The sequence below is a fragment of the Coccinella septempunctata genome, chromosome 4 (genome assembly GCF_907165205.1).
Source record: "Coccinella septempunctata chromosome 4, icCocSept1.1, whole genome shotgun sequence".
Classification (NCBI taxonomy): Eukaryota; Metazoa; Arthropoda; class Insecta; order Coleoptera; family Coccinellidae; genus Coccinella; species Coccinella septempunctata.
The window spans coordinates 20,435,797-20,451,140 of record NC_058192.1 but is presented as its reverse complement, the minus strand read 5'-3'; the positions used below and the strand labels follow the sequence as shown (position 1 = coordinate 20,451,140).

Genomic DNA, 15,344 nt, shown 5'->3' with positions numbered 1-15,344 from the left:
ATTCTTCGAGTTCAATGGGCTTACTATCAAAGAGATACAGATCAATTTTTATTGATTTGAGTATACAGCACTGAACACTAATCACTAATCAAAGATATTACTTGTAAAATATCTTTGTCACTAATGTAAAATTACGAATTATCAGTATCAGAGACGAGTTGTCTCTCTCTGATTCAGTCACATCATATCTTTGTGTCAAATATTTACGAATTTATCACTTCATGAAAAACTTTTTCCTTTCGATCTCGATAATTCTCTTCTTAGTGCACTCAGGCTGAGATCGAAAGAAAAAAGTCTCAGGAAGTATTCATAATACTAGGAAAATTGTTAAAATGAAACCTAAATGAAATAAATGTCAGAACTTCGTCTTCTGATTCTAGTTATGGACAAACTAGTTGAAGTTGATTCTAGCAAAGAGTGTTACTCTTTGATTCTAGTGCTTCTCTTCTGTTTACTACTCTACTCTTTAATTCCTTTTTTTAAATTCTTTTTCATGTTTTTTATAATTTTTTGCACGAAGATCCGCAAATTCAGCTTGGGTAATATTCAACAGAAAAAAATTACTCTGAATTCGTTGGGAAAACTAGGTAGATAATCACTAGGTTGTATGATGATTATATGATAGATAGTTAAGTTATAATAATCATCACGTTCACACAAGGAATTTACTACATATATGAATTCCATAGTTCAATTCATAGCAGAATAGCAGATTTAGGTACCTACCTTGACGAATAATTTTCAGCGAACATAGGAATTCTCAATAAATTTTCAAAATTAATTAATCGATAATGATTCAATAAATGAAATATTTTATACAGGATATTCCCCTCACCAAAATGAGTTCAATACGGCATCCACACGTCTACATTTTTCATAACGGGATTTTCGATTCCGAAGAATGAATGGCCTGAAATAAACAAGTCTCAGAGATAGATCAAGATGTACGTACTTATCTGTGCCCAAATATTTCTCCTTTTTTTATTAAAATCTTACGCCGATGGTAAAAATAAATCTAACTAGGATGTTCTATTCAGTAGATGAATGAATTTTATTTGTTCTAGATATATTCGAAGCCGATTTAGCAGAAGATTTCAAAATAGGGTTAGCAGAAAAGGGATATAAATCTGTTAAATTGAAATGTGGGGCAAACCATATGATTTTAACAATTGAAACAGATGAAGATTTCACTGGTGTAATTTATACAAGGGGGAATTTTTATGATAAGAATTTTCCATGTTTTGTGGATGCAGCTAAAAGTGAAAACAAAAGGAATTTCACTATGAAGTTCAACCTGAGAGAATGTAACACTAAAAAGGTATCTATTTGCACTTTTTTAAATTTTTTTTTATCAGTTATATGTAACATTTCAGAGAAAAGATAGGTATTTGAACACTCTCGTTTTACAACATGATCATGAACTTATAATGCCAGGGGATGCTGCATTCAGTCTTGAATGTGATTTCAAGAAGTTTAGGGAAACTACTGACACTTTAGTTTTCGTGTAAGTATCTCATTTTTATTCCAGAAACTAATGGTTTTTGTAATTATAAAAGTAAAACTATTTTTATATGCGAAAATTATGTAAATGGGTGTACTTTATTGGAGTTTTTTTACAGAGAAAAATATGTTACATCAAGGATAGGATTGACAAATGCCGACCCAGCTGACAAATCAAAAAGTTTACCAATGGTAGACACTGGCACAAATACAGCCATTTTAACACCAAGTTTCTACAAAAAACACAAGGATGAACTCTAGCCCAAAATTTTTTTGTATCTAACAAAATTCACTCTTTTGATATTTTACGGAAAATATATTGAATACTTTGTGTCACATTACTCTTAGACCATTGCCTTATAATATTTAATACCAATGTTTCTGTTAAAATCGATTACTTTTATCCATAGAACTGGAAATTTTTTGAAACATCAAATTTTGTTTTCCATTTATAGTTAGTTAGAATTCAGAAGTTTTTAATTTATCGATTAGGAAATTACAACTGGTTATTACAGTTGATAGTTGCTTGATTTTAAACCAATATGAAAATTCATTACATTTCCCTTTCAAAGATTTTCTATCAGAAGTTTTAATATTCTAATTAAAAAAGTCATTTCTGGTGTTTTTATTTACAAAATTCACCATTTTTAATTACAATATTTTTTCCCTACCAATATCAAATTGAAATATTTCTAGAATTTTGCCAACAAAAACATTGGTATGGCTGAGACTGAACTTACAATATACAGAATCACTGAACTTAAATATTAGTATGGTCTTGGTGGTCCTGGAGGACCTCCTCTCATCATACCAGGTGGAGGGCCTCTCATACCCATTGGAGGTGGTGGGCCACCACGTGCCATACCCATAGGGCCAGGAGGCATACCCATCATTCCTGGTGGGGGAGCCATCATACCTGGTGGAGGAGCCCCCATTCTAGGTCCTTGAGACATTTGTGGAGGAGCTGATACTTGTCCTCTTCCACCTGGTGTCATAACTTGCTGAGAAGGACCACCAACTCCTCTAACAGGGCCTTGGAGTCCCACTGGAACTCCTCCTATTCCTGCAGGCATACCACGTCCAGTTGCACGACTAATACCTGAAAATGGCTCATTAGGTTTTTGAAGGATATTCATACAATTATTCAATATTTACCTGGACCGGGAGCAGCTCCAGGAATGGGTACCCTTGGTAGTCCTTCCTCTGGCGGCGGAGGTCCTTCCACAGTCAAAGATACTATAGACTCTCCCCGCAATAGAACAAAACCTAGGGTTCTTTTTTCTTCCCTCTCAACTTTTGAGTTTTTAGATTTCATTCTACGAAATTCCTCTGTATCTCCTAAGATCATATTCATATGTTTATCGAATGCTTTGAAGGTCCCTATGAAAGTCCGAGAGTCTTGTAGCGTTATCCTGACTCTGTAGTTAATATGTTGTATCATTTTGTTATTCTTTCCGATCGTCTATAATAAAAAATTTCGTATAAAAATAACTTATGGGTATTCTTATTATCCAAATTGCAACTTACCATCTTGATATTTTTATTGTACAATCCAAAAATTAAAAAAAAATTATATCGTTTGATGAACGCTTTCGTTTTCCGCCTAACCTCAAAAAATTGTTTCTTAGTCATAGATCATGGACATGGACACAAAAGACATAATCAAATTGACATAATTTTAAATTCGGTCTTGGAAAAAAGTGATTACTCAGATTAGGTACAAATAGAATTTTTTTTAATATAAAGTTGTATATTACTTAATAGTATTCTCCATGAAAAGTTTGTTCAATATTAAGACCGGTTCAATTCTTTCTGAATATGGATGAAATTAGAATTATAGTAAGAATTGCAATGGTTCATTGTAGATTGAACAGAATTATACTGAAATATCTCGAAGAGAACAATTAAAATTTGTATTCCATATAAAATGTCATATTATTCATGCTGCAAAGTTTGAATTTACCGCGTAGAAAAAGGAAATCACATTTGACATTATATCTATGATCTATGATCAACATCCTGTGAACGCGCTTCAGAACGAAGCACAGATTCTTTTGGGAGTGAAGACGTGCCAAGATGACGGGTTTCAGCAACAAGGTAATGGAGAATTACTTGAAAATATATTTTAAATCCATATTTTCCCATGTCCAAATTCAATTAAGAAATCTAAGTTTCACATACATAATGCATCCGTTAAATTTTTATCCAGTTTATGTCGTCTTAATTGTTAACCTCTATGTGGTCCACACGTGTTTCTCTACTTACGCCGTTTATATTTTCGTATTTTTCAGCCGCGGATCGTCGATGGAAAGGGTCACCTTCTTGGCAGATTAGCTGCTCAAGTAGCAAAAGAATTATTAAACGGAGACAGAATTGTCGTAGTAAGATGCGAGCAATTAAATATCTCTGGAAATTTTGAAAGGTAAAAAACGTTGTAAATAGACTAACTATGATGAATTCAATGTTTGCTTAATTGTAGGAACAAATTGAAATACCTTTCCTTCCTACGTAAGCGCTGTAATGTGAATCCAGCCCGTGGACCTTTCCATTACAGAGCCCCATCCAGAATTTTCTGGAAGACAGTAAGAGGTATGTTTAGAAGAATTTTACTTTCAACTTGAAATTCATTGTTCTATGATTATTATATATTACCTACATTATTTGAGGTCCTATGATATCAATTCAAAGAAAAATGAGAATACATGTTTACGTTTGAAAACCTGATGAAATGTTGTTGTTATGGTATTAAACAATTTCATTGTAGGAATGGTACCCCACAAAACTGAACGTGGTAAGCAAGCTCTTAGGAGGCTGAAGGCATACGAAGGTATTCCACCACCTTATGATAGGAGGAAGCGTGTTGTGGTACCTGGAGCTCTCAGAGTAATGTGCCTCAAACCAGGCAGAAAGGTAAGTTCAGTTTACATTTTAGCAGCCTTTAGTTTGCATTCAGAGTAGTCCTAGAAAAGATCCAAGAGAAGTTGTTCAGCAATGGTATTAGAATTTACAAGCCAGTGCAGTTTGAGTAAATTAATGTGGTACTGCAATATCTCGTTATAAATTGTTGCCAGTCGATATAATATTTGTGTCCTTTGAGGTACCATCAACATGATTAAAAGAAACTTTACCTACATTATTTGAAAAACAATGATGATAAACTGTCAATGATTTAATTTCTTACTTAATTTCATATCATCCATAGTTGAACGAGTTGTGAACCATTTCTTATTTTTACAGTTCTGCCATGTAGGACGCTTGTCCAATGAGGTTGGATGGAAATACCAGGCTGTTGTCAGGACTTTGGAAAATAAGCGTAAGGTTAGAGATGTATTGTCAATCCGTAAACGTGACAAACTTAAGAAATTGACTAAACAGGCAGGACAAAAGGTTGCTAAGCAAGTAGCTCCCTTCACTGCTGTAATTAATAAGTCTGGATATAATTGAAAGAGCTTTTAAGTTAAATAAATTTATAAAAAGAATATCAATTGTTTCCTTCATTCCATCTCGATCAGAATTCCATCAAACAAAAGTAATATGTTATACAAAATATAGGTAAAATGATCTATACTGATTTATATTAGTGAGATAGCAGTAATCTTAAATTAAATCTGTGCTACAATTAACGTTTGTAACTTGTAACCACAGTTATTCAAAGAAAAATTTCGATCCTAAGCTGTGGAATAGCCTAAGGGTTATTAATATCTGCAACAGTTAATAACTTCCGCTACAGTAACTCTTAACAACTTGTGACTAACTGCCGCTAAACCGGATTAACGCGTAAGGAACTGATCTTCTGGTGTGGGTGACCTATTTTCGAAATTTCAGTTTCCCAAATATATGAAATGTCTTTTTTATGCTTATTTCATTGGATTATCATGTTTTTCGTAATTTTTAAAAATTTTGAACACCCGTTTCCATATTGAAGAACCTCAAATTTGGACTAGTATTAATGAGACAAAGAATCTTTTAATATTTTAGTTTTAGTGTCTTATATCATTTTCACAGTTATAGAATAAAATTGGCTCAATTTCCTCTGATATGGAAACGTTTTGTCGTGGTCCTATTCGAGCAATAGTCTACAATTTTTATAATTCATGCTTCGTCTAAACACTCTGAACTATTATACATTTCAAGAGCTAGGTAAGCATTATTTGAATGCTTGAAAACGAGACGATGCGATACGAGACTCTCGCCTTCAGAGTCTCGAATATGGTATGGTTTATTGGTTTATATACCGCATGTTTTCTTGGGTTGCTGTCGAACGTCGACGTTCTCGAATCTCATTTCTTTTTCGCCCTACTGGTCAAAGATTATAGAGTTAAGTTAATAACTAACTCTATAATCTTTGTTACTGGTATTTATTGTACCCATACTCCATACTTAGAAAAATGTGTCGATAGCATGATATGGACCCTCTTTCTGTGAACAGAAACTTAGGTTAAATTTCTTTTGTTTTGAGTTGGTTACGACTTTGCTAACAGTGGAAATGTGTAGGGTAGGGTCGGTAGGGAATAATTCATAATATATATATAAGATCAGATTCATAATTAACAGTCATGATTTAAATTTATTTTATTGACATATGCAACAATAATTCGACATTTCCTTGAAATTTAACAAATAACATTCGGAACTCTCATGTATATACATATACCTATGTATTATATAACATAGGGTTAAAAAAAAATTTCGTCAAGTAGGTTCTGGAATTTTGAAGGATTAATATTCTCTGTTCTTGAAAGGAACATTTACAGCCAGAGACAAGAGACCCTTTCTCTATGCTTACAGCCGGTTTCATAATCAAACCTAAAGTCCCTTTAATTTTAAAGCTTCCTTTAACCCTACTAAAAATGACAGTAAAGGAAGCTTTAAGCTTAAAGTGACGTTAAATTCGATTATGAAACTGGACGTTAGCTTTTACATTGAACTCTAAAAGAAAGTTCTTTTAGAAAAGTGAAAAATTCAAGTTCCGAGAAAATCGAGTTTAAAAATATTCTAATAATTCAACTATGGATAAGTTTTCTACTAACTGATCTTTTAATAACTAAAACCTAAAACACATATCTCAGTGTTACACTCGTTTATTTTCATTATTTGGAACACAAAAATGGAGATATATCCCAAAATCGCAAATTTCCAACTTGTCCCACTGTTGCCCTGAGGTGACGATATAGAATATCCACCTGCTCCCATCAAATTCCATGTACCCTATTCTGCCTACTTCACGACAAATTTTTTTGAACGCGCGTAAGAAAACGTTAAAAACGTAAAAAAACGTTAAAAAATTTTTAAATTCCTGAATTTTTATTATCTAGATGTCGCTTATTTTTTCAATAATATCTGACAGCAAGAGAAGGACTAGATTAGCTTACCTACTATATATATGGCGAGTCTTTGAGTCCTACATTCATTCATTCATTGCTGTATCCCGTTACCGGGAATAAATCTACAAAAGAAGAAGAAAAAAAATTCGAACAGACTTGTAACTTCTTAGTGCTAGTTGCGACTGTGTGCCCTCCTGTGACTAAAGAGACCCAACCGTGACCTGCAGATCCTTCCACACTCAGGGCATGGATAGTCTCCAACCAGATCTGGCCGTCGCTGTATCCTTCTCGATTCTCCACTATAACTGTGGACCAAAGACCTCCACTGTGACCTGTCTAACGCTAGTTGTTCCCAGTTATGATTAGCATTAACTGATTTTAGGGATTGATGTAGTGTATCCTTAAACCGCTTATACTGGCCTCCTGGTTTCCGGGCTCCCTCAGTGAGTTCGCCGTATAGAGCTATTTTGGGGAGTCTTGTGTCTTGCATCCTCAGAATGTGGCCGCTCCATCTGAGTCGGGCCCTCGTTACTTGAGTCTCAATTGTTGTACAACTCGCGCGCTGCAAGACTTCTGCATTCGAAACTTTGTGAAACCATCTGATGTGCATTATCTGTCTTAGATGACGTTGCTGCGTCCTACAAATATTTCAACAGAGGTCAAAAGAAAGAAAAAAAATCATTTTCCCTTTACCATGTTTTCCGAATCGACTCGGTTTAAAAGATAAAATTTCGTAATTATTTAAGAGGGTCCTTTTATAGGTCGTTGAAGAAACAAAATTTGACAAAACGCCGAAGCTTCGAGTCATTTAAAATCGTCCACAGGACTCTACAATAGATGATTCAATATTCAACATTGAAACGCAATAGGAAGAAGGCAACATCACAAATAAGTCAAAAAAGGATCATAAATAAAATAATATATATTTGAATAATCTACTCGAGAAACAAATATGGATAAAAGGACAAAGAAAAAAAATTAATAAATTATTATTATTTTATTACTTAATCCTGATTCTCCGTAGGTACCGAAGTACTCCTCAGAAGCTCTGTGAGCTTGTACGAGCTCTGATGGTTACATATAAAAGATACATCTCACAAACGGTTTTATCGAATGAAATGAATTTCGTAATATAGTTTTTCATTTATTTGATGAATCTTTTTCGAACACAAGATATCACCCACATCTTCCAGTGTTCTCATTATGACAATAACGTACCACAAAAATAGTAAAAATTCAAAAAACCCAACTCTTATTGAAACTAAAAACTGAGTTGGACGCTATCTAATGAATATTTCAACGTTTTGTAAAATAAAAGTATTCTTCATATTTTCTCGTATAATGCGCCGTTTTCGAGTAATTTGAAGTATCTGTGAAATTTTAAAAATTGGGTACCCACTACTTTGGCTGAATGAAACTCTGTTTAAAGGATCCACAAGATGTGCATAGTGTCACTTTCATTTTCCAAAATGGTCCAATATATTCATTAGTGAGCGTATAACATCCTTTCAAGATACCGAAAGATATGGAGGAAATTTTGTATTCGGAGAAGATTCGGTGAAAATCTATATTCCGAAAATAACCCCATTCGATCAAATCGTTTATGAGGTATATCTGAAAATTATATTTTTTTATGGATTTTCAACAGCCTATTTCTTTTCAATCGAACCGAATTGGCAAAAATGATAAGGAAAGATTGGGAAGAAGTGTTTCTTGAAATTATGCGAGCATTTTTACTTCGTTCTCCACAAATAGTTCAACACGATTAACAAATAACTTTCTTCTTGTCGAATACGTTGATCGTTGAAAGACCAAATGCAGCTTTTCTTACTTTTCCCCCTCATATTTCATCTGCAGCTTAACCATGAAGAGTACATATGGTAATCATTATGATTGCATTTTGTTTGGAAACTGCCATGGATCGAAAACTATTTCAAACACAAAACATGCAAAAAATCTTAGTTCTGCGATTTTTTTCAATGTTTTTAACTGGTCGAATCGAAAAACCTTTAAAAATCTTTGAAGTAATCAGTTTTGTCGTCCGCAGGAATGCTAGGCTTTCCTCTAACAATGTTCATATAACGTAAATCCACATTGCTGGATAATTTCGGATGAATCGGTGAGACCATTTTTAGCAGCTTTAAATCTTCCCAGTTAAAATTAGATTTGGAGAACCATGGGTGGTTTTGTATACTATATGTGCCCCCAATTCTATAACCTAATCTTTCTTCTGGATTGTGACATAACAAGGACGTTAGAATTGATATAGCTTCTACACTGAAATATGATGGAATTCTCACTTTGTTGAACCCTCTTTGTATGTTGCGATATATTGTCGCCGTATCGTTATATTTGTCAGAAAACGGACTATTACCATTTAACAATTCGAAAATAAGAATGCCGAAAGCCCATAAGTCAACAGCTCTATCGTAATCCATTGAAGCTAAAATCTCAGGAGCTACGTATTCAGGGGTACCAACAAACGTGGATGTCCTTTCATGAGGGCTCAGTTTCTTCACAAAGCTAAAATCTGCCAATTTTACGTAACCTTTGCTATCCACTAGTAAATTCTCAGGTTTAACGTCTCTGTAAATTATACCTCTCTCGTGCAAATAATTGAGGGCTTCTAAAAGACAAGCAGCAATAAATCTTGCGCTTGGTTCATCGAATCTTCCTCTCCTCTGATTCATCAACCATTTGTGAACTTCACCACCTAAGCACATCTCAAGCCAGAAGAAAAGATATCTCTTATCTTTGTGGGTCTTATACAGTTTGACTATAAAGGGAGATTCGCAGGCCATTTGTATGTCTCGTTCGTTTATGATATGGCGGTATAGCTTATCTCTGACCATCTCGATCCTTTTTAAGCGTTTCAAAGCGAATGTCATGGTGGGATCTTTCTTGTTTTGGATGAATTCTACTATGCCGAAACCACCTTCTCCAATCGTTTGTATGATCTTGAAATCTGACGGTTTTAGCTGTTTATATTTCTCCGAACGTTCTTGGACCTCCAGCGGTTTTTCTGGCAACGCTGGTATGGAGACTTTCGTTATGTCCCTTATGTTCCCGAAGTGGTTCATAAAATGCTGTACAGACAGTGTTAAACATTCTACTCCGGAGTCTTTCGATATTACTGTTGCTTGTCTAGGCCCTTGAGAGAGTATAGCTCTCTCACCAAAGCATTTCCCTTTAGATAAATAACCTTTTAGACCCTCGTTCTCTTTCATAATAGCTGCTGTACCGGCTGTTATGATATAAAATTTGTCTGCTGCATCTCCTTCTCTGAATATCACTTTTCCGGCCGCGAAATATTCTTTCTGTAGGAATTCTGCCACTTTTTTCAGCACTCTTTCGTCAACTTCGTTCAGAACTGGGCATTCCTGTAGAAATTTGAGTCTTTCATTCCTTTCTTCTATTTTATAAATACTAACAATAGTCTGATATATTTCTCTGTCAAGTACCCATACTTTACTCGGTGTTAGAGCCTTAACTGTAGCTTGTCTTCTGGCGTTGTATAAAATGGCCAGTTCTCCAAACACTTTACCTACATTCAGTGTGTTAACAATGCCTTTTTCCTCCGTCGAAACTTCGAATTTTCCGCTTGCAATAATGTATAAATGCTTTCCTTGTTGCCCTTCCTTGATGATTTTTTCTTTCTGCTTGATTTCTCGGACATACATGGCATCTATGACCTTCTGTAGACGTTTTCCAACGATGACTTTGCTGAGGAAATCGTCATTCTCTATGGCGTACTTGATCTGCTCCTTATCCCTGGAGAAAAGAAAAATGTTAGTACATATATTGCATTCGGATAGTGTGAAATGAATCATGGTGTCACTACCAGCATAAGACCACAAATAGTGTTTGGCTATATTACAGAGACGACTAGGTGGCTGTATCTATTATATAGCATCCAAGTTATAAGAATGCAGTATTCTTATATTTCTTATAACTTATAAAAGTCAACAAATCTCTAGGCACCAGAAACTGAGCCGTTTACAGAGACGCGTCTGCTTTGCACTTATTAGTGATTTTCGGACTACCCCTAAGGCAGCTATGTGAGTCCTTTAAGTTGAGATTCTGAACGGACAACATAATAAACCATCACTAATGGCACTAAGGCCATACCGATGGCATTTGGCTGGTGGGTGACCTTATATCACACAGTGACTCAGCAAGTCGAGGCTTGTCATTATGGGAGACCGTCCTTTAATGCTGGTCTCAAAAAGTTCCTGGACTTAAGTCTGGTGCAATAATTGGCTACATGTTAAATAAACATTTGAAGAAAATCGAACAAACTAGTTGTTCCTAGTGCCTCTGGCGCAGGAGCACTGTTGAAGACAATTCTGAGTTAAGAAAACAACACACCTTGGAAACCTAAAACCCACTCCCTATAATGAAAGGGACTCAGCTCTGTCGACTGGTAGCATTTTTGTCGGCGTGTCTTAGGGTGTGATTCTTTTCATCTGCATGTGGATGGACAGAGTGGTCCACAAGGCCTTAGCTCGGCCCAGAATAGGCACCTCACGTAGAAGTAGATGCAGGCATAAGGCATGGGCTTTCAGATCGCATGCCTAAAGTCAAAAGCTATTACCGCAAAAATACTTTAGTTTCTGGAAAGACAGATTATTGCGCGTATACTGATGACCTACTCAAAATGGAACTTGGCCTGTTAACTGATTTTCGGCACACTTGCAACTGCAAACCTATCAAAACCATAAGAACTGCTGCCTACCTGCTGTTAGAAAGGTGGGTCAACAACAGTGGAATCAAATTTCATATACCATATGTGAAAATAAATCAATTAACCCTGAGAATATGATAGAGTGATAATAGAAAGTAATGTTTATCGTCCTTATAGAACTACTATATACTTAAGTGCCATTCAAGCCGATAAAGAACTTGAATCCATCATCTTTTGTACGTACACCACAGTCAGTTTGGAACCAGCCACCCTGGCTAGGCCCAGTGTGAACATTAAAGTCACCCTTGCCTCACTACAACTTCTAAGACATGATGAGGCATCAGAAATTTTAGCGCAAATTGGTGCAAAGCTATATAGTGATATAATAGATATAATGAGGAACAATGGCTAAATAATTCCAACCTATAATACGCGAAAATTTTCCTCTAAGACATTTCGAAACAAACTTCAACAAAACTAGTACTAGCCGATAGGACTAAAATCTTGACTTATAATCCACTGCAGACTGTGCTTGCGAAAAAGAAGACCGAAGAGATGCACTCGGGACGTCCCTCTTTCACTCAAATCCAGAGCGTAGAAAAGACATAAGAAGTCATACATTTGAAAATATATGTGTGCTGAAGCTGAAGGTTTTCAGAAAATGGAGCAGCTTCAACACTAAAATATGCCAATACGTCATATTCAGAAAGCAGATTTGTGAGAAGCTATTAACTACTATTAGCCTCAAGCAATCAATGCAGAAGGTTTTTGTAACGATAGTGCCCCGTCAGCTGTTCTACAAAATATAAGATCTGTCCACGCCAGCTGTACTATTATATGTAACAACTTCTGAAGAAGCCGTTTTACATGAATGTAAAGCTAAAATTCAAAGAATCCTTCCTTGTACGAGTATCGTGGAGTTCTTTCATCCATTGGTAAATAGTGCCACTTAGGTCTTTTTCCAAACTACAAAAAGTTCCAGGTCAAGTAGACTTAACGTATTATATAACTACTTTTCGCGAGTTCATCTCTTTTTTTCCATGCCACAGGCACTTATTAAAGGGTAACTTTTTTCATTTAGTTGCCTTTAAGTGTTGAGGAATTCCTAGGTCAGCAGAGAGTTCAGGCAGCTGCAATGAGTGTTGCTTCTGCCTCCATGTTCATCCAATGATATAGAAGTAGATTTTATCTTTCTATGTTTTTGTGTGCCTCCCTTTTTTGGTGGTTTTTCTAGCAGGCGCATACATAGAAAGCCAGGTTTTTCGTGTATTTGGTATGGACAGCTTCAATTTCTGCCTGTAAACTCGTCGCTAACTAAACCCGTACGTTTTGTAGATTTTCATCCATCCTTGTACCATAATGGATGACTTTTTATCTTATTGATAAATAAAGTTAGATATTGAATTAAAAACGAGATAACCCCTAAAGGCGGCTGGAAAATCCATGCCGAAACGCCGATTATAATATCTCTTCATAAACTTTTTAGGGTTTTCACTCCCAATCTCTGAAACAAAATCAATTAAAAAAGAAATCAACGATTTGCTCCTGCGTAAATTCTTGCACTAATTTGTCAGGAGCAAATTATAATAGTTCATAATGATGAAAATAGCCCAATGAATAGCTATGCTATGGCACCCCCAAATGCGAATTTTGAAACAGTAAATTCAGGGTCGTTCACTCGTTTGTCCATCGAAGGTCCATATTTGTCCACCTTTTTTTTCATTTGTCCAGGCACCGTTTTAGAGATATCGGAAAAGAACTTTTTTCGGTTCATTTTCTGAGCAGAACCCCCAAATCGCAAAAACTTATTTTGGATGGCACAGATCGTTTGTCCAACGTAAGTCCACTTTGTCCACCAAATTTTTTCATTTGTCCACCCACAGAACCGTAGCAATCAATCTTTGAAAATTTTGGAAAGTGTGAAGTTGGCACCCCCAAATGAAAATTTTTGAACCAAAATTTCAGGATCGTTTGTCCATCGTAGGTCCATGTTTGTCCACCTTTTTTTTTTCATTTGTGCGGACATCGTTTGAGAGATTTGGAAAAATAAGTTTTTTCTGTGCATTTTCTGAGCAGAAATTCGTCAAGACCGAATGGTTACGCCGAGATGGATGAGATTTTCAGATTTATTACTAGAAGAGTTGCTTTTTCAGAATATGTATCACATTTCCATCTACGTTTACTTTTATTGAGAGATAAAAGACTCGAAAGCTGACCTTCGAAAAATCCTGAAAAAGCTGAGTTCAGTTAAAAATTCGTCAAGACCGAACGGTTGCACCGAGATGAATGAAATCTTCAGATTTATTACTAAAAGAGTTGCTCTTTCAGAATATGGTATCACATTTCCATCTACGGTTACTTTTATTGAGAGATAAACGACTCGAAAGCTGACCTTTAAATTTGGGGGTGCTGCTCAGAAAATAAATCGAAAAAAGTTCTTTTCCGATTTCTCTAGAACGGTACCTGGACAAATGAAAATAAAAGGTGGACAAACATGGACCTACGATGGACAAACGATCTTGAAATTTTGGTTCAAAAATTTTCATTTGGGGGTGCCAAATTCACACTTTCTAAAATTTTCAAAGATTGATTTCTACCGTTCTGTGGGTAGACAAATGAAAAAATTTGGTGGAAAAAAGTGAACTTACGTTGGACAAACGTTCTATACTATCCAAAATAAGTTTTTGCGATTTGTGGGTGCTGCTCAGAAAATGAACTGAAAAATTCTTTTCCGATATCTCTAAAACGGTGCCTGGACAAATGAAAAAAGGGTGGACAAACATAGACCTAAGATGAACAAACCACCCTGAAATTTTTGTTTCAAAATTCGCATTTGGGGGTGCCAGCTTCACATAGCTTCAATGAATCCTTCACTTCAATCAAGTTTCACATCAACAATTGAAATTATAAAATAATTATTAAACCATATTAATTTTTTTAATTTCCGTGAAGTCGATTGATAGCTGAATATTCATTATAGAATTTTTTTTGGTGGTTTTATTTCACACGTCCTTACCTTTCGCTCTTGACGAAAACAGGGATGGATCTGTTCGAATCCTTGACTGGCTCCCAAAGGACAGCGAATCTTCTCTCTCCTCTGTTCACATTCTGTTTCACTTCCTCCTCGTCATGGTATTCGTCCAGCTGCCTATATTTTTCGACAAACACATTTTCCTCTTCATTTTTCAGCGTGTACGTACTCCTGGTAGTGGGAGACAGCCAGTTTAGCATTTTATTCAAGAACAACACACTCAATGAGAACTTGCATTCTGGACCTTAATTCTACGGGAAATCGATGTTTTTCAATCTTATCTTGGTTATTGTGAGATCATTCTTTATCGTAGATGATAATTGATTCAAATTAGGTATGGCTTTTCAGATCTGATGGAGCCGAAACAATTATCCTCTAGAAATAAGTTTCATGCGAAAACTTGGATCTTATTTGCTATTCATGCATTGTTGCATACATTTTCCTCTTATCAGCGCATACCTCGAATAAGAATGGAGTTGAAATGAAGGACATAATTTAATGTGACTCAATGAAAGAAAACAGAAAAATTGCGTGGATTTAATGAAATGTCTTGAATTTGAGAAAATTCAAAATAGTTCACCTACCCGGTTGTGATATAGCAACCATTGTCAAAGGATGTTGTACTTATACAATCCTATTACTATAGCATTCGTGACAATTTGTTGCCCACTTTTTATCATTTCGTTGTTAAAACCATATTGCTGCAATGACTGCTAGTTTGAAACTTGCACGTGTTTGACACATTTCACCGCCCATTGGGCAGTGGTTAATATAATTCATATAAAGAGTCAGAAAAGAGCACTCA

At 35.5% G+C, this 15,344-nt stretch overlaps 4 protein-coding genes across 6 annotated transcripts; 2 read left to right on the top strand and 2 right to left on the bottom strand.

The window, feature by feature from the left end:
• The first annotated feature begins 365 nt into the window (after positions 1-365).
• Positions 366-1,836, top strand: LOC123311978. Of its 3 annotated transcripts, none has more exons than XM_044896127.1 (5): positions 373-587; positions 822-1,003; positions 1,065-1,318; positions 1,374-1,504; positions 1,620-1,836. In XM_044896127.1, the coding sequence occupies exons 2-5, from the start codon at positions 943-945 to the stop codon at positions 1,759-1,761; spliced, it is 588 nt and encodes a 195-aa protein (XP_044752062.1). In that variant the 5' UTR covers positions 373-587; positions 822-942; the 3' UTR covers positions 1,762-1,836. The 3 variants fall into 3 exon arrangements, with proteins under 3 accessions (XP_044752061.1, XP_044752062.1, XP_044752063.1); XM_044896128.1 differs by having other exon boundaries at positions 582-718; XM_044896126.1 differs by lacking the exon at positions 822-1,003 and having other exon boundaries at positions 366-587.
• A 265-nt stretch (positions 1,837-2,101) lies between these two features.
• On the bottom strand, positions 2,102-3,133 carry LOC123311979 (small nuclear ribonucleoprotein-associated protein B). Its single transcript, XM_044896129.1, has 3 exons — positions 3,028-3,133; positions 2,656-2,962; positions 2,102-2,599 (listed from the first exon to the last, which is right to left on the bottom strand). The coding sequence occupies exons 1-3, from the start codon at positions 3,130-3,132 to the stop codon at positions 2,268-2,270; spliced, it is 744 nt and encodes a 247-aa protein (XP_044752064.1). The 5' UTR covers position 3,133; the 3' UTR covers positions 2,102-2,267.
• A 338-nt stretch (positions 3,134-3,471) lies between these two features.
• LOC123311206 (60S ribosomal protein L13a) lies at positions 3,472-4,979 on the top strand. Its single transcript, XM_044895033.1, has 5 exons — positions 3,472-3,597; positions 3,792-3,922; positions 3,980-4,089; positions 4,265-4,410; positions 4,738-4,979. Exons 1-5 carry the CDS (start codon positions 3,577-3,579, stop codon positions 4,942-4,944), a joined length of 615 nt encoding a protein of 204 aa, XP_044750968.1. The 5' UTR covers positions 3,472-3,576; the 3' UTR covers positions 4,945-4,979.
• A 3,582-nt stretch (positions 4,980-8,561) lies between these two features.
• On the bottom strand, positions 8,562-14,891 carry LOC123312094 (cGMP-dependent protein kinase, isozyme 1-like). The gene is made up of 2 exons (XM_044896324.1): positions 14,525-14,891; positions 8,562-10,595 (listed from the first exon to the last, which is right to left on the bottom strand). Exons 1-2 carry the CDS (start codon positions 14,737-14,739, stop codon positions 8,834-8,836), a joined length of 1,977 nt encoding a protein of 658 aa, XP_044752259.1. The 5' UTR covers positions 14,740-14,891; the 3' UTR covers positions 8,562-8,833.
• Positions 14,892-15,344: the final 453 nt, after the last annotated feature.

What these genes read in the sequence shown, in the direction of transcription:
- LOC123311978 (XM_044896126.1), top strand. Translation starts at nt 383, where the DNA reads ATGGACAAACTAGTTGAAGTTGATTCTAGCAAAGAGTGTTACTCTTTG. An exon ending in GAATTCGTTGGGAAAACTAG is followed by an intron (nt 588 to 1,064) that starts GTAGATAATCAC and finishes TATTTGTTCTAG; the next exon opens with ATATATTCGAAGCCGATTTA. An exon ending in ACTGACACTTTAGTTTTCGT is followed by an intron (nt 1,505 to 1,619) that starts GTAAGTATCTCA and finishes GTTTTTTTACAG; the next exon opens with AGAAAAATATGTTACATCAA.
- LOC123312094 (XM_044896324.1), bottom strand. Translation starts at nt 14,739, where the DNA reads ATGCTAAACTGGCTGTCTCCCACTACCAGGAGTACGTACACGCTGAAA. An exon ending in GTTTTCGTCAAGAGCGAAAG is followed by an intron (nt 10,596 to 14,524) that starts GTAAGGACGTGT and finishes TCTTTTCTCCAG; the next exon opens with GGATAAGGAGCAGATCAAGT.
- LOC123311979 (XM_044896129.1), bottom strand. Translation starts at nt 3,132, where the DNA reads ATGACTAAGAAACAATTTTTTGAGGTTAGGCGGAAAACGAAAGCGTTC. An exon ending in ACAATAAAAATATCAAGATG is followed by an intron (nt 2,963 to 3,027) that starts GTAAGTTGCAAT and finishes TTTTTATTATAG; the next exon opens with ACGATCGGAAAGAATAACAA. An exon ending in TGGAGCTGCTCCCGGTCCAG is followed by an intron (nt 2,600 to 2,655) that starts GTAAATATTGAA and finishes AGCCATTTTCAG; the next exon opens with GTATTAGTCGTGCAACTGGA.
- LOC123311206 (XM_044895033.1), top strand. Translation starts at nt 3,577, where the DNA reads ATGACGGGTTTCAGCAACAAG. An exon ending in TGACGGGTTTCAGCAACAAG is followed by an intron (nt 3,598 to 3,791) that starts GTAATGGAGAAT and finishes CGTATTTTTCAG; the next exon opens with CCGCGGATCGTCGATGGAAA. An exon ending in ATCTCTGGAAATTTTGAAAG is followed by an intron (nt 3,923 to 3,979) that starts GTAAAAAACGTT and finishes GCTTAATTGTAG; the next exon opens with GAACAAATTGAAATACCTTT.